Source organism: Tachypleus tridentatus, chromosome 8 (assembly GCF_004210375.1).
Source record: "Tachypleus tridentatus isolate NWPU-2018 chromosome 8, ASM421037v1, whole genome shotgun sequence".
Taxonomy (NCBI): Eukaryota; Metazoa; Arthropoda; class Merostomata; order Xiphosura; family Limulidae; genus Tachypleus; species Tachypleus tridentatus.
The window spans coordinates 51,276,077-51,301,322 of record NC_134832.1 but is presented as its reverse complement, the minus strand read 5'-3'; the positions used below and the strand labels follow the sequence as shown (position 1 = coordinate 51,301,322).

The window sequence follows — 25,246 nt, the reverse complement described above, 5'->3', positions numbered from 1 at the left end:
GAGATGCAGGAATCCGACCTCGACATCCAGTCAGAGGCGTCATCCTCACCCAGCAACATCGTCAAGCACGGCTGCAGTGGACTCGGGCACATCGGGTATGGCCTCATCGACGATGGAGGCATGTTTGGTTCAGCGATGAATCACGTTTTATGCTTCGTAGGCAGGATGGAAGGACCCGTGTTTACCGTCGCCAAGGTGAACGTTTTGTAGCAAACTGTGTGCAGGATGTTGACAGATTTGGTGGTGGCAGCGTCGTGATGTGGGCTGCCATCGCCTACAATGCCAGAACAGACCTTTTGCACATTCGAGGGAATCTTACGGCTCAACGATACGTCGACGAGATTCTTAGGCCCCATGTGTAACCCATCGTGGTGAACGTCAACGACGTTTTTCAACATGACAACGCCCGTCCTCACACAGCCCGACTCACCACTGTCTTCTTGAGACACCACAACATCAACGTTCTTCCCTGGCTCTCCAGATCACTAGATTTAAACCCCATCGAACATCTTTGGGACGAGTTGGACCGACGTCTGCGACAACCTCAACCGCAGACTCTACCTCAGCTTGCAGCAGCTTTGCAGGCTGAGTGGACAGCCATTCCACAGGATGTGATTCGTCATCTCATGGGCAGGAGATGCCAAGCAGTTATTGATGCTCACGGGGGGCATACTCGTTATTGACGTTGAGTGACGTTAAACTTCAACTAGTGAGCGTGGACTTCGCCTTTGCAGACAGTGAATGTGCAAAGTTTCACACATGTCATACAGAACTACCCGGAATAAACTTGTTAACAATTTCTCTCATATTTTGCCTTTTGCGTTTCTTTTTTTGAAGATTATATTTCTATAGGTGTGTCTTGTCAGGTTCAAAGGTTTTATTCTTTATCCTCTAATAGGTTCAACAGGAGACATTACAGGATGTTTGAAACGAATAATCAAGTTGACTCTCAATTCGCATTTTTAAGGGTAATTTATGAAATTAGTTTAAGCTCTTGGACCAGAATATTATTTTAAAAGTTTCCTTGTTTGTTTTTGAATGTCGCGGAAAGCTACACGATGACTATATGTCCTAGCCATCACTAATTTAGCAGTGTAAGACTTGAGGAAAGGTAGCTAATCATAACCGCCCACCGTCAACTCTTGGGCTACTATTTTACAATCGAATAGTGGGATTGACCTTCACATTATAACGCCACCACGGCTGAAAGGGTGGGGATGTTTGGTGCAACGGGGATTCGAACCCGCGACTCTCAGAATACGAGTCGAGCACCATAACTATCTGGCCATGCCGGGCCATTATGTAAAAAGTGGAAGGAAGTATTTGTAATTCGACAGTCTTACCTGCTAAATTACTGAGAGCACAATGCTATAACCACGTTGTTGTTGTTTTTAATGTCGGCAACTAGAAATAATAAACATTTTCATTTTACAAGATAGCTTTCTATAACTTTATATAATATGACATAAAAGATTCTAATTCTCTAAAATAGGCCAGGTGGGTTAAGGCGTGCGTCTCGTAATCTGAGGGTCGCGGGTTCGTATCCCCGTCGCGCCCAACATGTTCCCACTTTTAGCCGTGGGGGCGTTATAATGTGACGGTCAATCCCACTATTCGTTGGATAGTAGCCCAAGATTTGGCGGTGGGTGATGATGACTAGCTGCCTTCCCTCTAGTCTTACACTGCTAAATTAGGGACGGGTAGCGCAGATAGCCCTTGAGTAGTTTTGCGCGAATTTCAAAAACAAAACATTCTCTAAAATAACTCTTAAAGTGTGAAAAAATTTAATAGCTTAACACAAAGCTATTTACCAGAAAACTTACTGCTGTTTTCTGTTTACATAATGAGTTATCTGGAAACATCTCACTAGGGTTAGCTCTTCAACAGTGCTTAAAACACTCAGTACAATTGGGTGAAATTGATGTTAAAATGTATGTGTATTTTAGTTCGGTAACTTTGTTTTTCGTGTTAGAAACGTGAAATTTCCTATATGGGAGTTTATCATATAATTATTGAAATTTCCCTGGTAAACATTAAAAATCTCAGTTCGCTACCCGTGTTAGGAACAGCACAGGTAATTTAATGTGTAGTTTTGTGCTTAAATACAAACAAAGAAACAATTTCTTGAGAGTTTTCCAATAATTGATTATTTATTAGAGACACCTTTGAGAATTACTGATATTATATGCTTGAAATGACGTAGCTGAGCTCTTCTGGAATCTCATTGGTTGGAAAGAGTAGCGTTTCAGAGTTGGTCATTAAATTTTTGTTTGGTCATTGGTTGTAAAGACAAGAGTAAGTAGAGTTTCAGAGTTGGTCATTAAATTCTTGTTTGGTCATTGGTTGTAAAGACTAGAGTAAGTAGAGTTTCAGAGTTGGTCATTAAATTCTTGTTTGGCTATTGGTTGTAAAGACTAGAGTAAGTAGAGTTTTAGAGTTGGTCTTTAAATTCTTGTTTGGCCATTGATTGTAAAGACTAGAGTAAGTAGAGTTTCAGAGTTGGTCATTAAATTCTTGTTTGGAAGTCGGTAAGATGTATTTCTACGTTGGCTAAACATCAGAATAGAAGAGATGGAATGTTGGGACCATCTTTTCTGTGATGATGTGAAAATCGCGTATCATCGTGACCTTTCAAAGTCCTGAACTTACTGTTAACACTCCGAAATGCGCGTCTCTGACATAAGAGATCACTTAAACTAGTTCTTACAAGGTGAATGACATTTCAAACTAATCAATATGGAAACAGTGAAAAAGTCGGTCAGTGAAAGTCAAACAGAAGTCAGGAAAGTCTCTGTACAGACTCGGAAATAACACATTGATTGCAAGCAACTCTCAGATAACGTTCTATATAACATATATTTCGACGAATCTTATATTTAATCTCAGTCTGTTCTTTGTTCGGCTATTTTCAAGGTAATATATATTTCGCCATCTGCCTACTTTCTGAACAGCTGCTGTTTATGTACTGACCACTACTTTCGTTCTGTCCAACGTTGAGGAATCAAACCCTCGGATTTTAAAGTTGTGTTTGCCCTTCGGAATTACAACGCTAAAATCAGGGGTTCGATTCTGGCAGCTAGCCAGAGGAGCTTTGCTAGAAGGAAACACATACTTTAAAGTTGTAACTCTGTAAACATAATGATGATTAGCCAGGAGGATGACTGGATCCAGGAATATCTAATCCAAGAATTAATTAATTTCATATTTTTCGATTCTCAGGTTTCTAATAAACAGTAATAGGTATTATCAGGTAGCGAATTGTCATCACCAACTATGAATGGAACTTAACCCCTCACCCGAAGCGACACCTAGATGACAGAAAACAGGCGATATACAATTAAATTATCAACGAAAAATATAAAAACCTTTCGGTGCCACCTACCGTTAATGAAGGAAATGAAAGTAGACGTTTCGAAAGCGTTTAGGTTATTTGATTTGTATTTTCTGGTGTTTGTTTTTCTTACAGTTAGATTTGCATCTGTTGAAATACTGTGAATTTTCTTGAAAGAAGGTAATGAAATTTTGCGAAACTATTGTACATCTTAGTTATTAATCGATTAGTTTTCACTGTTAGGTTAAATTCTCAGATAAGGCGAACACCTCTACTTTTGAAAACTTAGAGCTCTGCACATCGTAGGTATCGAAACTCAGTTTTTGTGTTATCAACCCACATGTACACAAATGAAACTCACAAACGTCCATATAGAATTCAAAAGTCGAACAGATAAGAAACTCATATTTTACAGAAATAAACACATTAAAAATGTCAGAAGTGCTAATCCATTTAGTATATACATTTTATTATGGTAACTTTTCACACTTGAGAATTACTTTCATTGATACAAGTAATGTTATCGGTTCTGCAATGTTGGAAAAAGAGGTTTCTTCTTGTAATGATGGACGTTCAGTTCCTTGAATAATATTTTGAAAGAAAGCATGTACACATATTGTCACATAGACAAACAGATTGTTACAGCTTCTACATATAATATATTGTCACATAGACAAACAGATTGTTACAGTTTCTACATATATAATATATTGTCACATAGACAAACGTTGTTACAGCTTCTACATATAATATATTGTCACATAGACAAACAGATTGTTACAGCTTCTACATATAATATATTGTGACATAGACAAACAGATTGTTACTGCTTCTACATGTACACATATTGTCACATAGACAAACGTTGTTACAGCTTCTACATATAATATATTGTCACATAGACAAACAGATTGTTACAGTTTCTACATATATAATATATTGTCACATAGACAAACGTTGTTACAGCTTCTACATATAATATATTGTCACATAGACAAACAGATTGTTACAGCTTCTACATATAATATATTGTGACATAGACAAACAGATTGTTACTGCTTCTACATGTACACATATTGTCACATAGACAAACAGATTGTTACAGCTTCTACATATAATATATTGTCACATAGACAAACAGATTGTTACTGCTTCTACATGTATAATATATTGTGACATAGACAAACAGATTGTTACAGCTTCTACATATATAATATATTGTCACATAGACAAACAGATTGTTACAGCTTCTACATATAATATATTGTCACATAGACAAACGTTGTTACAGCTTCTACATATAATATATTGTCACATAGACAAACGTTGTTACAGCTTCTACATATGTAATATATTGTCACACAGACAAACGGATTGTTACAGCTTCTTCATATCTAAAATATTGTCACACAGACAAACAGATTGTTACAGCTTCTACATATAATATATTGTCACATAGACAAACAGATTGTTACAGCTTCTACATACATAATATATTGTCACATATACAAACAGATTGTTACAGCTTCTACATATAATATATTGTCACATAGACAAACAGATTGTTACAGCTTCTACATACATAATATATTGTCACATATACAAACAGATTGTTACAGCTTCTACATATAATATATTGTCACATAGACAAACAGATTGTTACAGCTTCTACATACATAATATATTGTCACATATACAAACAGATTGTTACAGCTTCTACATATAATATATTGTCACATAGACAAACAGATTGTTACAGCTTCTACATACATAATATATTGTCACATATACAAACAGATTGTTACAGCTTCTACATATATAATATATTGTCACATAGACAAAGAGATTGTTACAGCTTCTACATACATAATATATTGTCACATAGACAAACAGATTGTTACAGCTCCTGCATATATAATATATTGTCACATAGACAAACAGATTGTTACAGCTTCTACATATATAATATATTGTCACATAGACAAACGTTGTTACAGCTTCTACATATATAATATATTGTCACATAGACAAACAGATTGTTACAGCTTCTACATATATACTATATTGTTATATAGACAAACATGTTGTTACAGATTCTACATATAATATATTGTCACATAGACAAACATGTTGTTACAGTTTTTACATACATAATATATTGTCGCATAGACAAACAGATTGTTACAGCTCCTACATATATTACGTTGTCACATAGATAGAGAAAGAGCTTGTTACAGCTTCTACATATTTAATATATTGTTACATAGACAAACAGATTGTTACAGCTTCTAGACATATAATATATTGTCACATAGACAAACAGATTGTTACAGCTTCTAGACATATAATATATTGTCACATAGACAAACAGATTGTTACAGCTTCTACATACATGATATATTGTCACATAAACAAACAGATTGTTACAGCTTCTATATATATAATATATTCTCACATAAACAAACAGATTGTTACAGCTTCTACATATATAATATATTGTCACATAAACAAACAGATTGTTACAGCTTCTACATATATAATATATTGTCACATATACAAACAGATTGTTACAGCTTCTACATATATAATATATTGTCACATAAACAAACAGATTGTTACACCTTCTACATATATAATATATTCTCACATAAACAAACAGATTGTTACAGCTTCTACATACATAATATATTGTCACATAAACAAACATGTTGTTACAGATTCTACATATAATATATTGTCACATAGACAAACAGATTGTTACAGCTTCTACATATATAATATATTGTCACATAGACAAACAGATTGTTAAAGATTCTACATACATAATATATTGTCACATAGACAAACATGTTGTTACAGCTTCTACATATATACTCTATTGTTACATAGACAAACATGTTGTTACAGATTCTACATATAATATATTGTCACATAGAGAAACAGATTGTTACAGCTTCTACATATATACTATATTGTTATATAGACAAACATGTTGTTACAGATTCTACATATAATATATTGTCACATAGACAAACAGATTGTTACAGCTTCGACATATATAATATATTGTCACATAGACAAACAGATTATTAAAGATTCTACATACATAATATATTGTCACATAGACAAACAGATTGTTACAGCTTCTACATATATAATATATTGTCACACAGACAAACAGATTGTTACAGTTTCTACATATATAATATATTGTCACACAGACAAACAGATTGTTACAGCTTCTACATATATAATATATTGTTACATAGACAAACAGATTGTTACAGCTTCTACATATATAATATATTGTCACACAGACAAACAGATTGTTACAGCTTCTACATGTATAATAAATTGTTATATAGACAAACAGATTGTTACAGCTTCTACATATATAATATATTGTCACATAGACAAAGAGATTGTTACAGCTTCTACATATATAATATATTCTCACACAGAAAAACACATTGTGACAGCTTCTACATATATAATATCTTGTCACACAGACAAACAGATTGTTACAGCTTCTACATATAAATATATTGTCACATAGAGAAACAGATTGGTACAGCTTACACATATATAATATATTGTCTCATAGACAAACGTTGTTACAGCTTCTACATATGTAATATATTGTCACACAGACAAACGTTGTTACAGCTTCTACATATATAATATATTGTCACACAGACAAACAGATTGTTACATCTTTTACCTATATATTATATTATCACATAGACAAAGAGATTGTTACAGCTTCTACATATAAATATATTGTCACCCAGACAAACGTCCTGACAGCTTCTACATATCTAAAATATTGTCACACAGACAAACAGATTGTTACAGCTCCTGCATATATAATATATTGTCACATATACAAAGTGATTGTTACAGCTTCTACATATATATACTATATTGTTACATAGACAAACAGATTGTTACAGCTTCTACATATATAATATATTGTCACATAGACAAACAGATTGTTACAGCTTCTACATATAAAATATATTGGGACATAGACAAACAGATTGTTACAGCTTCTACATATATAATGTCTTCTCACACAGACAAACACATTGTGACAGCTTCTACATAAATAATATCTTGTCACACACACAAACAGATTGTTACAGCTTCTACATATAAATATATTATCTCATAGACAAACGTTGTTACTACTTCTACTTATGTAATATATTGTCACACAGACAAACGGATTGTTACAGCTTCTTCATATATAATATATTGTCACACAGACAAAGAGATTGTTACAGCTTCTACATATATTACGTTGTCACATAGATAGACAATAAGCATGTTACAGCTTCTACATATATAATATATTGTCACAGAGAGAAACAGATTGTTACAGCTTCTACATGTATAATATATTGTCACCTAGACAAACAGATTGTTACAGCTTCCACATATATAATATATTGTGACATAGACAAACGTTGTTACAGCTTCTACATATGTAATATATTGTCACATAGACAAACGTTGTTACAGCTTCCACATATGTAATATATTGTCACACACACAAACAGATTGTTACAGCTTCTACATATATAATATATTGTCACATAGACAAACAGATTGTTGCAGCTTTTACATATATTACGTTGTTACATAGATAGACAAACAGATTGTTACAGCTCTTACATATATTACGTTGTCACATTGATAGAGAAGGAGCTTGTTACAGCTTCTAGATATATAATATATTGTCACACAGACAAAGAGATTGTTACAGCTTCTACATATATAATATATTGTGACATAGACAAACAGATTGTTACAGCTTCTACATATATAATATCTTGTCACACAGACAAACAGATTGTTACAGCTTCTACATATAAATATATTGTCTCATAGACAAACGTTGTTACTATTTCTACTCATGTAATATATTGTCACATAGACAAACGTTGTTACTACTTCTCATGTAATATATTGTCACACAGACAAACGGATTGTTACAGTTCCTAGATATATTATATATTGTCACATAGATAAACAGATTGTTACAGCTTCTACATATATAATATATAGTCGCATAAACAAACAGATTGTTACAGCTTCTACATATATAATATATTGTTACCTAGACAAACAGATTGTTACAGCTTCTACATATATAATATATTGTCACATAGACAAAGAGATTGTTACAGCTTCTACATATAAATATATTGTCACATAGAGAAACAGATTGTTACAGCTTCTACATGTATAATATATTGTCACCTAGACAAACAGATTGGTACAGCTTACACATATATAATATATTGTCTCATAGACAAACATTACAGCTTCTACATATGTAATATATTGTCACACAGACAAACGTTGTTACAGCTTCTACATATATAATATATTGTCACACAGACAAACAGATTGCTACATCTTTTACCTATATATTATATTATCACATAGACAAAGAGATTGTTACAGCTTCTACATATAAATATATTGTCACCCAGACAAACGTCCTGACAGCTTCTACATATCTAAAATATTGTCACACAGACAAACAGATTGTTACAGCTCCTGCATATATAATATATTGTCACATATACAAAGTGATTGTTACAGCTTCTACATATATACCATATTGTTACATAGATAAACAGATTGTTACAGCTTCTACATATATAATATATTGTCACATAGACAAACTGATTGTTACAGCTTCTACATATAAAATATATTGTGACATAGACAAACAGATTGTTACAGCTTCTACATATATAATGTCTTCTCACACAGACAAACACATTGTGACAGCTTCTACATAAATAATATCTTGTCACACACACAAACAGATTGTTACAGCTTCTACATATAAATATATTGTCTCATAGACAAACGTTGTTACTACTTCTACTTATGTAATATATTGTCACACAGACAAACGGATTGTTACAGCTTCTTCATATATAATATATTGTCACACAGACAAAGAGATTGTTACAGCTTCTACATATATTACGTTGTCACATAGATAGACAATAAGCTTGTTACAGCTTCTACATATATAATATATTGTCACACAGAGAAAGAGATTGTTACAGCTTCTACATATATAATATATTGTCACACAGACAAAGAGATTGTTACCACTTGTACATATAAATATATTGTCACAGAGAGAAACAGATTGTTACAGCTTCTACATGTATAATATATTGTCACCTAGACAAACAGATTGTTACAGCTTCCACATATATAATATATTGTGACATAGACAAACATTGTTACAGCTTCTACATATGTAATATATTGTCACATAGACAAACGTTGTTACAGCTTCTACATATGTAATATATTGTCACACAGACAAACAGATTGTTACAGCTTTTACATATATATTATATTGTCACATAGACAAAGAGATTGTTACAGCTTCTACATATAAATATATTGTCACATAGACAAACGTTGTTACAGCTTCTACATATGTAATATATTGTCACCCAGACAAACGTCGTGACAACTTCTACATATCTAAAATATTGTCACACAGACAAACAGATTGTTATAGCTTCTACATATATAATATATTGTTACATGATCAAACAGGTTGTTAGAGCTTCTAGATATATGATATTTTGTTCCCTAGACAAAGATGTTGTTACAGCTCCTGCATATATAATATATTGTCACATAAACAAACAGATTGTTACAGCTTCTACATATATAATATATTCTCACATAAACAAACAGATTGTTACAGCTTCTTCATATATAATATATTCTTACATAAACAAACAGATTGTTACAGCTTCTACATATATAATATATTGTTACATAGACAAACACATTGTTACAGCTTCTACATATATAATATGTTGTTACATAGACAAACACATTGTTACAGCTTCTACATATATAATATATTTTCACACAGAGAAACAGATTGTTACAACTTCTACATATAAAATATATTGTGACGCAGACAAACGTTGTTACAGCTTCCACATATATAATATATTGTGACAGAGACCAACTTGTAGCTTCTACACATATAATATATTGTCACACAGACAAACGTTGTTACAGCTTTTTCATATATAATATATTGTCACACAGACAAACGTTGTTACAACTTCTACATATATAATATATTGTCGCATAGACAAACACATTGTTACAGCTTCTACATATATAATATATTGTCACATATACAAACAGATTGTTACAGCTTCTACATATATAATATATTGTCGCATAGACAAACAGATTGTTGCAGTTTCTACATATATAACATAGTCACATAAACAAACAGATTGTTACAGCTTCTACATATATAATATATTGTCACAAATACAAACAGATTTTTACAGCTTCTACATATATAATATGTTGTTACATAGACAAACACATTGTTACAGCTTCTACATATATAATATATTGTCACACAGACAGACACATTGTTACAGCTTCTACATATATAATATATTGTCACATAGACAAAGAGATTGTTACAGCTTCTACATATATAATATATTGTCACATAGATAGATAGATTGTTACAGCTCCTACATATATTACGTTGTCACATAGATAGAGAAAGAGCTTGTTACAGCTTCTACATATGTAATGTATTGTCACAGAGAGAAACAGATTGTTACAGCTTCTACATATATAATATATTGTCACATAGACAAAAGATTGTTACAGCTTTTACACATATTACGTTGTCACATAGATAGATTGTTACAGCTCATACATATATTACGTTGAACAGAAACGTAGATTGTTACGACACTTTGTATAGCAAGTTAGCAATATCCCTGTCATAACAAACATGCTCGCCTTTTCAGCCGTGTGGGCGTTATAACTTGTGGTCTATACCACTATTCGTTGGTAAAAGAGTAGCCCAAGAGTTGACGGTGGATGATGATGACTAGCTTCCTTCCTTCTACTATTACACTGCTAAATTAGGGACGGCTAACGCAGATGGCCCTCAAGTGTCTTTGCGCGAAATTCAAAACGTAGTCTTAGCAATATACGAAACGAAACCCCTCCCCAGCTTCCAAGGTTTTATAGCGCGGTTAGAGTTTCTATAATAGAAAGAGCCTACAATCTCATTTCTTTGTATATGTTCTATAATTCAATTTGAGCGCCCTTCAACAGCAGGGAAGTTAGAAAACGAGAAGTTGAAACAAAGCGGTGATCACGAGGCAACTATCTTGTTTAACGTCGTTCAATAAAAATATATTGACAGAGATGGAGAGGTCTTAGTAGTAGCTCATTCGGGCGGGTGTGATTCAATCACCAGCACTTGTCTCGAGTCATGATTTGAGTTCCGATTTCTGATTGAATGTTTAGGCAAAACAAAAAATCGCACATGTACGTTTCGCTTTATATTCGCGAAGAATGAAATTAAAGCGTTTATTCTGCTTGATATGTGATAACAAACGCATTTTAAACACAGCTACGTTGGTGTTCAAGAGACCCACAAAAAAGTCAATCAGTGGCATCTGATGTCTTGGGAGATTTCAAGCTATAAGGTTTGGGATCCCTTGCTTTATCACGTCTCAAAGAGATCGTGTTTTGCCACTCTGAACAAAACACATCCTATAAGTTACATTCGGAAAGTTCATATTATAATGAAGAAAGTTTTAGTTTGGGTTGTTTTGAATTTTGCGCAAAGCTACACGAGGGCTATCTGTACTACCGCCCCTAATTTAGTAGTTTAAGATTAGAGGAAGGGCAGCTTAGTCATTACCACCCATCATCAACTCTTGGGCTACTCTTTTATCAATGAATAATGAAATTGACCGACACATTATAACGCCCCCACAGCTGAAAGGTCGAACATGTTTGGAGTGACGGGAATTCAAACCCCATCCCAGGCCTATGAAAGAGATTAAAGACATCACTATTAATTTTGTTAAATTTAAAACCATTTGCGGTTTTCTTTTCCTGGGCTCAGTTTTAGCTTAACGGTTGGCGTGTCCAGACTGTAAAACATAGGATTCATGGATCAGGATCCATTGCCACAAACGTGCTTTTTGCTGATACAGGAGATGCAATATAAGAGGTTTGGTTTGATTTGAATTTCGCGCAAAGCTACACAAGGGCTATCAACGCAAACCGTCCATAATTTTGGAGTAATAGACTAGAAGGAAGGCAGCTAGTCATCACCTTCCATCGTCAACTCTTGGGCTACTCTTTTACAAACGAATAGTGGGGGTCCGGCATGGCCAGGTGGTTAAAGCGCTTGACTCGTAATCCGAGAGTCGCGGGTTCGAATCCCCGTCACACCAAACATGTTTGCCTTTTCAGCCGTGGAGGCGTTATAATGTTTCGGCCAATCCCACTATTCGGTGGTAAAGAAGTAGCCCAAGAGTTGGCGGTGGGTGGTGATGACTAGCTGCCTTCTCCTTAGTCTTACACTGCTAAATTAGGGACGGCTAGCGCAGATGGACCTCATGTAGCTTCGCGCGAAATTCAAAACAAAGAACCAAACAAACGAATAGTGGGATTGAGTGTAACATTATAACGATCAACACTGGCTGAAAAGCAATTAAGTTTGATTATTACGATAATTCAGATAAGTGACCCGCAGGTTGCGAGTTGAGCGCCCCCTTTAACCATCATACCATGCCGAGCTCTATAAAAGAGGATTCAACTATTGGTTAGATCAAGTTGGCGGTGGGTAATGTGCTAGTTGTATTACATGTAATTTGTCAGTTCAGAATTAGAGACGGTTATGCGCACAGAGCACGCGAACCTCTGAAACAAACAAGTATTTCCTTGTTCACATCTTGTCTTCCTTGTCTATTCCTATCAAGAGATTCAGCCATTTTAAGATGCTTAACTTGGACTTAGTTTAAAAGTTTCCAACGAACCAATCTTTTGTAATACATACTGCAATTCCAACAATGTAGCCCCGGTAGTTCACTAGAAATTTGTAAGGCATTTTTCCCGATCCGTCAGGTCTGGATACCTGCGCCGGGCAGAGCACAGCTAGCCCATTTTGTCGCTTTGTGATTAACACCAAACAAACATCTTAGTTTTATATATTTTTTGTAACTTTTAAAACTTTGTGACATGACACACGAGATGTTATAAACGACACTATATGTCACGGTTAAAAATGACAGATTTATTTTCAACAGTTTTATAAAAATGTAATTTAAAATTGATAAAATCCACGTTAAGTTAACGAAACATCAAAATATTGAGTATCAGTTAACTTACAGAGTTATCTAAAACATAAATGTTTTACCATCTTTATTTCACTGAATGTTTTAACCACTGTTTTACCATCTTCATTTCACTGAATGTTTAACCACTGTTTTACCATCTTCATTTCACTGAATGTTTAACCACTGTTTTACTATTTTTATTTCACTGAATGTTTTAACCACTGTTTTACCATCTTTTTTTTACTGAATGTTTCAACTGCTGTTCTTCCGTCTTTAAAATATTTTTGTCTTACTGTTTGTTTTAAATCTCCATTTGTCGTCTGTCTGTACAGCGTGTTTATATTTTACTGATTTAACAGAATATCTTGTGATTGGTTTTTGATTGATTTGTTGTTGGTTCCAGGTGTGGTTCCAGAATCGCAGGGCGAAGTGGAGACGGCAAGAAAGACTTGAGAACGAGAATACACTTCGATCGTTGAGACCCACCAATTCACCAGAGTGTCCTCTCGCCGGCCCATGTCCACCTCTCGGGTTGAGTACCTCCTCAATACTGACAGGCACAAACATTCAGCGTCTGACACTGGACTCCTGGTTGAGTCCGCCCAGAATGATTCCGCCTCTTTCCGATACCTTACCGGGTTTTCTGGCACATTCTCCTTGTATGTGTTCGAGCTACGTAACACCCTCTACGCTGCCGACAGCGTCTGTTTCTAACTCCACAGAAATAAGTGGACAACCTACCGGGAACCTCCGTATTTGTGCGGGAATTCTGGGCTCTTCTAGTCCTCTGAACTTGTCCGTCAGTGAAATGGACTTCACGTTTACAGATTCAAAATCAGCAGATCCTAGAAGTTCCAGCATATGTGCACTAAGGTTAAAAGCAAAGGAACACGTCACTTTGATAAGTAAAAAATTAACCTCGATTTAAACAATTTTAAATAACAGTTAAAAGTTACTTACGTATTGTTAGTAACTTCATCCACCAACAAGCGGTTATTTATGGTAAACGTATGTTAGGTAGTTAGAATATGAAGGTTATGATTTGTGATTATGTGTGTCGATCTTATAAAGTAAAGAAAAAAATCAATATTCTATTATTAATAAATTATTTCTAATTATTCTGAAGAACCGTTCCTTTGTGTCTCGTATGGTGATTTAATATTTAACTTCACAACTTAGAAATTAATAACCTCTCAAACTCAAACTATTTCGAATTAAATACACTGTCTCTAGCGTGTTTTAAACAACTAAATACAATTTTAATATATTTATATTTACAGGTTGAGTACGCTATTATATTAAAACTATTTTGAAACCTCATCGCATTGTTACAGTTCTTGTTGCAACGTGCAATCATGTTCTATCTGAGAAACGTACATCTTGACATTGCCCTTGCAACGCAGTTTCAATTGCAAAAAATCCATTCATAAGTCTGCCATGCTCCTCCCTGCAGGCTTTCCATAATCCATCTATTTTCCCAGTCTGATGGCAAAGAAACCCTTACCTACTGCATTCGTGACTTGAAAGTTGTTTTTGTTTTTTCGTATTGATTAGCATTCTGCAGCTTGTTGAGGTATGTGATAGTTTAACAGATACGTCGTGGAAACAATCTGTGTACATGTGGCTTCTCTTTCCTTTCCAGACGGAGCTCCTGAAGCACGCGGACAGAGTTTACCACAATCCTTTGTGTTAGTGGAATTTCACCTATTACAAAGACTCGCACTGTTTCTCACCATAGCTGAGGTACGATTTGTTGTAGGTCTCTTTCTGGGTGGTTCTGATTTCTAAGATCAACATTTCTCGTATTTTCTAACACCATTAAGTACAAGAGATATTCCAGCGTTGTAGATTTTAAAATCCTCGATATGAACACATTTCTACGATCTGAGTGTACAAATATTTGGGTCGGACAGCGCTGTCAGGTGAGCTCCCTAAAAGCGACCAGTTTTCAACATCGTCACACTACCTACGTAAAGCCAAACAATTACGAAATGTAGGTCTTATACATGCTGTCCCACCGCGACTTTAAATCGACTGCGGTTGTCTCTAACTTGCTGTTTTGCGTATTCAAAATTGTTTTAATATAACGTACTCAACCCTTTGTACATCCACCATCTATTGCTCAGTGTTAGTTTTTTGTCTTCTTTCAAACCGTGCCTTGTACGCAGAATCAAACTTCTCAACCATAGATACTTGAGTTAAGTAACTGTTGACTTTGTGTCAGTTGTTTTAATCAGTATTTAGACTCAAAAGAAACTGATATTTCTATACGGTATTCAAAACTTTATTATGTATCACTAACATTGAAAGTGTCAATATAGTTCAACATGAGTCGTGGTGGGTGTAACCAAATGTAACAGTAGTGAAATAAATGTGTAAACTATAAACAGTATTTTTAAGCTCTTAGCTTTTGGTAGTTAATAAATTTTTAAACACAAGTGACGTATTGTTTTGTGTGAATATTTTGTATTGTAAAAATCAAATATATTGTGATAGAATTTACCTCAATTCCTTGTGAGAATAATTTCGTAAACAAGAAATAAAATAAACATATGGATTAATGTATTAACATCCGCATGTGAAGTATGTGTGAATTAATGTAGTAACAGAGAGATATGTATGTGAAGTATGTGTGTGAATTAATGTAGTAACAGAGAGATACGTTTGTGAAGTATGTGTGTGAATTAATGTAGTAACAGAGAGATATGTATGTGAAGTATGTGTGTGAATTAATGTAGTAACAGAGAGATACGTTTGTGAAGTATGTGTGTGAATTAATGTAGTAACAGAGAGATATGTTTGTGAAGTACGTGTGTGAATTAATGTAGTAACAGAGAGATATGTTTGTGAAGTATTTGTGTGAATTAATGTAGTAACAGAGAGATATGTATGTGAAGTATGTGTGTGTGAACTAACGTAGCAACAGAGAGATATGTATGTGAAGCTATTTGTGTGAATTAATGTAGTAACAGAGAGATACGCCTGTGAAGCTATGTGTGTGATTAACGTAGCAACAGAGAGATATGTGTTTGTGAAGTATTTGTGTGAATTAACGTAGCAACAGAGAGATATGTATGTGAAGCTATGTGTGTGAATTAACGTAGCAACAGAGAGATATGTATGTGAAGCTATTTGTGTGAATTAACGTAGCAACAGAGAGATATGTTTGTAAGCATTTGCAGTGAACTAACGTAGCAACAGAGAGATATGTATGCGAAGTATGTGTGTGCGAACTTAACGTAGCAACAGAGAGATATGTATGTGAAGTATTTGTGTGAATTAACGTAGCAACAGAGAGATATGTTTGTGCGAAGTATTTGTGTGAATTAACGTAGCAACAGAATGATATGTATGTGAAGCTATGTGTGTGAATTAACGCAGCAACAGAGAGATATGTACGTGAAGCTTATTTGTGTGAATTAACGTAGCAACAGAGAGATATGTTTGTGCGAAGCATTTGTGCGAATTAATGCAGCAACAGAATGATACGTATGGGAAGTATGTGTGTGAATTAACGTAGCAACAGAGAGACGTATTTGTGAAGCTATGTGTGAACTAACGTAGCAACAGAGAGATATGTATATATGTGAAGCAGATATGTGTGTGAACTAATGTAGTAACAGAGAGATATGTATGTGAAGTATGTGTGAATTAATGTAGCAACAGAGAGATATGTATGTGAAGTATGTGTGTGAATTAACGTAGCAACAGAGAGATACGCCTGTGAAGTATGTGTGTGAACTAATGTAGCAACAGAGATATGTTTGTGAAGCATTTGTGTGCGAATTAATGTAGCAACAGAGAGATATGTATGTGAAGCATGTGTGTGAACTAATGTAGCAACAGAATATGTATGCGAAGCATGCGTGAATTAATGTAGCAACAGAGAGATATGTTTGTGAAGCATTTGTGTGTGAATTAACGTAGCAACAGAGAGATATGTATTGTGAAGCCAATGTGTGAATTAACGTAGCAACAGAGAGATATGTTTGCAGTGAAGCTTTGTGCGTGAACTAATGTAGCAACAGAGAGATATGTATGTGAAGTATGTGTGTGAATTAATGTAGTAACAGAGAGATATGTATGTGAAGTATTTGTGTGAATTAATGTAGTAACAGAGAGATACGTTTGTGAAGTATGTGTGTGAATTAATGTAGTAACAGAGAGATATGTTTGTGAAGTATTTGTGTGAATTAATGTAGTAACAGAGAGATATGTATGTGAAGTATGTGTGTGAATTAATGTAGTAACAGAGAGATATGTATGTGAAGTATTTGTGTGAATTAATGTAGTAACAGAGAGATATGTTTGTGAAGTATTTGTGTGAATTAATGTAGTAACAGAATGATATGTATGTGAAGTATGTGTGTGAATTAATGTAGTAACAGAGATATGTTGGTGAAATAAACTTCTGTAAAAGTTTGAAAGTTGATTTAGTTAGGCCCACGTCTGTGAAGATATTAATGTATGTTTGATCAATACATTTGTTTTCATAAAAAATAAACAGAAATACCAATTATTGTATTGAAAAAACATTTCGTTCAGCTTCATCTACCGGTGGAACTACAAGTTTAATGAATATTCTTATGATGATGTATATTACCGTAGGCTTCAAGTAAGGTCTGATTTTTTGTTACAGGTTATAAGGTTTGTTTTTAATGCGATATATCAAATAACAGCGTCTATGTTTAGCAATTTAGACTTGTGCGATTCAAGTGTTTGGTTAATTGTATATTTCGCACAAAGCTATTCGAGGACCATCTGCGCTAGCCGTCCCTAATTTAGCAATGATATACCAGAGGGAAGGCGATTAGTCGAGACCACTTTACTCTTGGGCTACTATTTCATCACCGAATAGTGAGATTAATCACGACATTATAACGCTGACACTACTAAAAGGGCGAGGATGTTTGGCTAGGAGATTCAAGCCCTTGACCAGCAGTTTGCCTAATCACCAGGCCATGCCATGGCCCACTACTTCAATGCTGTGGTTCTTGACGAATACTTTCATTGTTATAAGACGTTCAATAAAGTCGTGTGACGAAGAGAAACATGTTTCCAATTACAGCTATTAGATTACTGTTCGTTTACTGTGCTGAAAGCGTTTACGTTTGACTGTTTGATTTTACCACAGAAATATTCACCAGGCATTCAGTCTTACCCACAAGAAGAAATGTTTCTTTGTTCAGTTAATAACCAAAAGAGCACAAAAATTCATTATGTTTTTGATTCCAGCTATCACGTCACAGGACAGAATATTTCAAGATAAAAATGCCACAGAAGCGCCATCTATGTATTATATAGTGAAACGTTATATGTTTTGCGCATAATGTGTATTATATAGGTTAATATAATTGGGAAATACTTGATAAACATATCTGTTTAAAGTGTCATAACTCACCCTGTTACTAGCTGATTATTAATATAATTGTGACGTTGTTTTCAGGGTTGAATATTGTGACACTCCGACGTCAGAAGAAGTAAATTTTATCAGGGACATTTTGATATGGAAAATGGTCACATGGTAACTGTTATTAGTAAACATTTTTCTTTTGTTTTATTTATTTTGTTATCGTATGTTCAACAAATCTCATTATTATCTATGAAGAATATAATGAAAAATACAAATTAATATTTACTGGGTTATGAGAGTTATGTAAGTTTATTTATCTGGTAATCTATCTGTATATTTACAAGACAAAAAGTTGTATATAAATTTATTTCACTTGAGCCATTCGAAACATGGTTTTCGATCTGATAAAATACTGTAGTTACATAGAAAATATGAGCTGAGGCGTTGCAGTGGTGAATGGTTTCTTTTGTGTGTTTGGAATTTCGCACAAAGCTACTCGAGGGCTATCTCTGCTAGCCGTCCCTACTTTAGCAATGTAAGACTAGAGGGACGACAGCTAGTTATCACCACCCACCACCAACCCTTAGGCTACTCCTTTACCAACGAATAGTGGGATTGACCGTAACATTATAACGCCCCCACAGCTGAAAGGGCGAGCATGTTTGGTACGACCTGGATTGGAAACCGTGACCCTCGGATTACGAGTCGAACGCCTTAACACACTTGGCCATGCCGGGCCCAGTGGTGAATAGGCTACAAGGTTTCAGTTCTTCTGTTGTTACATTTAATCTTTATTCTTACATTTATCACACACCTGTAACTCATAATTCATTGGCTTAAATATAATTACGTTTCGTGTTGTGTTCCTAATTTCAAGATTTTCTTAAATTACCTGGTGGAAGCTAAGTTAAGTCCTTTATAATAACGGCTAGGTAACGAATACTGAACAAGCAATAAAAATCAAACTGATAAAGGCAAAACCTGGACTAGGTAATAAACGACTGTACTAGGTAATAACAGTGTGAACAGGTAATAAACACCAGGCAGTGTAATAAAAATTTTGTTTCATTTCTAGAATTTCGCGCAAAGCTATACGAGGGCTATCTGTACTACCGCCCCTAATTTAGTAGTGTGAGATCAGAGAGAAGGCAGCTAGTCATTACCACCCACCGCCAGCTCTTGGGCTACTCTTTCATCAACGAATAGTGGGATTGATCGAAACATTATAACGCCCCCACTGATAAAAGTAGAAGCATGTTCGGTGTGACGGTGATCCAAATACGCGACCGTTAGATTACGAGTTGAGCGCCCTAATTACCTGTCCATAATAAATAATAATAACAGAGAAACAAAGAGAAAACTGATTCTCTATTGTTATTTATACAGGCGTGGAAGTGTCAACACTGTCTCTATATTGTTATTTATGCAGGTGTGGAAGTGTCAACACTGTCTCTGTATTGTTATTTATACAGGTGTGGAAGTGCCAACACTGTCTCTGTATTGTTATTTATACAGGTAAGGAAGTGTCAACACTGTCTCTGTATTGTTATTTATGCTAGTGTGGAAGTGTCAACACTGTCTCTGTATTGTTATTTATACAGGCGTGGAAGTGTCAACACTGTCTCTATATTGTTATTTATGCAGGTGTGGAAGTGTCAACACTGTCTCTGTATTGTTATTTATACAGGTGTGGAAGTGTCAACACTGTCTCTGTATTGTTATTTATACAGGTGTGGAAGTGCCAACACTGTCTCTGTATTGTTATTTATACAGGTGTGCAAGTGCCAACACTGTCTCTGTATTGTTACTTATACAGGTATGGAAGTGTCAACACTGTCTCTGTATTGTTATTTATGCTAGTGTGGAAATGTCAACACTGTCTCTGTATTGTTATTTGTACAGGTGTGGAAGTGCCAACACTGTCTCTGTATTGTTATTTATACAGGTGTGGAAGTGTCAGCACTGTCTCTGTATTGTTATTTATACAGGTATGGAAGTGTCAACACTGTCTCTGTATTGTTATTTATACAGGCGTGGAAGTGTCAACACTGTCTCTATATTGTTATTTATGCAGGTGTGGAAGTGTCAACACTGTCTCTGTATTGTTATTTATACAGGTGTGGAAGTGTCAACACTGTCTCTGTATTGTTATTTATACAGGTGTGGAAGTGTCAACACTGTCTCTGTATTGTTATTTATACAGGTGTGGAAGTGCCAACACTGTCTCTGTATTGTTATTTATACAGGTGTGGAAGTGCCAACACTGTCTCTGTATTGTTACTTATACAGGTATGGAAGTGTCAACACTGTCTCTGTATTGTTATTTATGCTAGTGTGGAAATGTCAACACTGTCTCTGTATTGTTATTTATACAGGTGTGGAAGTGTCAGCACTGTCTCTGAATTGTTATTTATGCAGGTGTGGAAGTGTCAACACTGTCTCTGTATTGTTATTTGTACAGGTGTGGAAGTGCCAACACTGTCTCTGTATTGTTATTTATACAGGTGTGGAAGTGTCAACACTGTCTCTGTATTGTTATTTATACAGGTGTGGAAGTGTCAACACTGTCTCTGTATTGTTATTTATACAGGTGTGGAAGTGCCAACACTGTCTCTGTATTGTTATTTATGCTAGTGTGGAAGTGTCAACACTATCTCTGTATTGTTATTTATACAGGCGTGGAAGTGTCAACACTGTCTCTGTATTGTTATTTGTACAGGTGTGGAAGTGCCAACACTGTCTCTGTATTGTTATTTATACAGGTGTGGAAGTGTCAACACTGTCTCTGTATTGTTATTTATACAGGTGTGGAAGTGTCAACACTGTCTCTGTATTGTTATTTATACAGGTGTGGAAGTGCCAACACTGTCTCTGTATTGTTATTTATGCTAGTGTGGAAGTGTCAACACTATCTCTGTATTGTTATTTATACAGGCGTGGAAGTGTCAACACTGTCTCTATATTGTTATTTATGCAGGTGTGGAAGTGTCAACACTGTCTCTGTATTGTTATTTATACAGGTGTGGAAGTGTCAACACTGTCTCTGTATTGTTATTTATACAGGTGTGGAAGTGCCAACACTGTCTCTGTATTGTTATTTATACAGGTGTAGAAGTGTCAACACTGTCTCTGTATTGTTATTTATACAGGTGTGGAAGTGCCAACACTGTCTCTGTATTGTTATTTATACAGGTGTGGAAGTGCCAACACTGTCTCTGTATTGTTACTTATACAGGTATGGAAGTGTCAACACTGTCTCTGTATTGTTATTTATGCTAGTATGGAAATGTCAACACTGTCTCTGTATTGTTATTTATACAGGTGTGGAAGTGTCAGCACTGTCTCTGTATTGTTATTTATGCAGGTGTGGAAGTGTCAACACTGTCTCTGTATTGTTATTTGTACAGGTGTGGAAGTGTCAACACTGTCTCTGTATTGTTATTTATACAGGTGTGGAAGTGTCAACACTGTCTCTGTATTGTTATTTATACAGGTGTGGAAGTGTCAACACTGTCTCTGTATTGTTATTTATACAGGTGTGGAAGTGTCAACACTGTCTCTGTATTGTTATTTGTACAGGTGTGGAAGTGCCAACACTGTCTCTGTATTGTTATTTATGCTAGTGTGGAAGTGTCAACACTGTCTCTGTATTGTTATTTATACAGGTGTGGAAGTGTCAACACTGTCTCTGTATTATTATTTATACAGGTGTGGAAGTGTCAACACTGTGTTTGTGTATTGTTATTTATACAGGTGTGGAAGTGTCAAAACTTGTTTTGTATTTGTTTTAATAACACTCACACCCAGTAGATTCTTTGTTTTAATAATACTCACAGTTATCAGATTCTTTGTTTTAATAATACTCACAATTATCAGATTCTTTGTTTTAATATACTCACAATGAGTAGATTCTTTGTTTTAATATACTCACAATCAGATTATTTGTTTTAATAATACTCACATCCAGTAGATTCTTTGTTTTAATAATACTCACAGTTATCAGATTCTTTGTTTTAATAATACTTACAATCAGTAGATTTTTTGTTTTAATAATACTCACAATCAGATTCTTTGTTTTAATAATACTCACAGTTATCAGATTCTTTGTTTTAATAATACTCACAGTTATCAGATTCTTTGTTTTAATAATACTCACAATTATCAGATTCTTTGTTTTAATAATACTCACAGTTATCAGATTCTTTGTTTTAATAATACTCACAGTTATCAGATTCTTTGTTTGAATAATACTCACACCCAGTAGATTCTTTGTTTTAATAATACTCACACCCGGTAAATTCTTTGTTTTAATAATACTCACTGCTAGAGGATTTTTTGTTTTAATATACTCACACCCAATAGATTCTTTGTTTTAATAATACTCACAGCCAGTAGATTTTTTGTTTTAATAATACACACAACCAGTAGAATTTTTGTTTTAATAATACTCACTGCCAGAGGATATTTTGTTTTAATATACTCACAACCAGTAGATTCTTTGTTTTAATAATACTCACAGCCAGAGGATTCTTTGTGTTAATAATACTTACAATCAGTAGACTCTTTTTCTTTTAATAATACAGTTATCAGATTCTGTGTTTTAATAATACTCACAATAAGTAGATTCTTTGTTTTAATAATACTATCAGTAGATTTTTTGTTTTAATAATACAATGAGTAGATTCTTTGTTTTAATAATACAATGAGTAGATTCGTTTTAATAATACAATCAGTAGATTCTTTGTTTTAATAATACTATCAATAGATTTTTTGTTTTAATAATACAATGAGTAGATTCTTTGTTTTAATAATACAATGAGTAGATTCGTTTTAATAATACAATCAGTAGATTCTTTGTTTTAATAATACTCACATCCAGTAGACTCTTTGTTTTAATAATACTCACGGTTATCGGATTCTTTGTTTTAATAATACTTACAATCAGTAGACTCTTTGTTTTAATAATACTCACGGTTATCAGATTCTTTGTTTTAACAATATCAGTAGATTGTTTGTTTTAATAATGGTCACAATCAGTAGATTCTTTGTTTTAATAATACTTACAATTTGTAGATTCTTTGTTTTAATAATACTCACAACCAGTAGATTTTTTGTTTTAATAATACTCACACCCAGTAGATTCTTTGTTTTAATAATACTTACAATCAGTAGACTCTTTTTCTTTTAATAATACAGTTATCAGATTCGGTGTTTTAATAATACAATGAGTAGATTCTTTGTTTTAATAATACAATGAGTAGATTCGTTTTAATAATACAATCAGTAGATTCTTTGTTTTAATAATACTCACATCCAGTAGACTCTTTGTTTTAATAATACTCACGGTTATCGGATTCTTTGTTTTAATAATACTTACAATCAGTAGACTCTTTGTTTTAATAATACTCACGGTTATCAGATTCTTTGTTTTAACAATATCAGTAGATTGTTTGTTTTAATAATACTTACAATCAGTAGATTTTTTGTTTTAATAATACTCACAATCAGATTCTTTGTTTTAATATACTCACAATCAGATTCTTTGTTTTAATAATACTCATAGTTATCAGATTCTTTGTTTTAATAATACTCACACCCAGTAGATTCTTTGTTTTAATAATACTCACAGTTATCAGATTCTTTGTTTTAATAATACTCACAATTATCAGATTCTTTGTTTTAATAATACAGTTATCAGATTCTTTGTTTTAATAATACTCACAGTTATCAGATTCTTTGTTTTAATAATACTCACAGTTATCAGATTCTTTGTTTTAATAACACTCACAATTATCAGATTCTTTGTTTTAATAATACTCACAGTTATCAGATTCTTTGTTTTTATAATACTCACAATTATCAGATTTGTTGTTTTAATAATACTCACAATTATCAGATTTGTTGTTTTAATAATACTCACAGTTATCAGATTCTTTGTTTTAATAATACTCACAGTTATCAGATTCTTTGTTTTAATTATACTCACACCCGGTAAATTCTTTGTTTTAATAATACTCACAGCCAGTAGATTTTTTGTTTTAATAATACACACAACCAGTAGAATTTTTGTTTTAATAATACTCACTGCCAGAGAATATTTTGTTTTAATATACTCACAACCAGTAGATTTTTTGTTTTAATAATACTCACAGCCAGAGGATTCTTTGTTTTAATAATATTTACAATCAGTAGACTCTTTTTCTTTTAATAATACAGTTATCAGATTCTGTGTTTTAATAATACTCACAATCAGTAGATTCTTTGTTTTAATAATACTATCAGTAGATTTTTTGTTTTAATAATATTCACATCCAGTAGATTATTTGTTTTAATAATACTTTAAATCAGTAGATTTTTTGTTTTAATAATACTTACAATCAGTAG

At 33.9% G+C, this 25,246-nt stretch overlaps 1 protein-coding gene across 1 annotated transcript in view; it reads left to right on the top strand.

The window, feature by feature from the left end:
- Nucleotides 1–15,949, top strand: part of LOC143222382 (retinal homeobox protein Rx-A-like) — a 31,484-nt gene extending 15,535 nt beyond the window's left edge. The window contains exon 3 of the mRNA XM_076448836.1: nucleotides 13,913–15,949. Within this exon, the coding sequence (XP_076304951.1) occupies nucleotides 13,913–14,437 (525 nt within the window). The 3' untranslated portion in view covers nucleotides 14,438–15,949. The remainder of the gene's footprint in view (nucleotides 1–13,912) is intronic.
- Nucleotides 15,950–25,246: the final 9,297 nt, after the last annotated feature.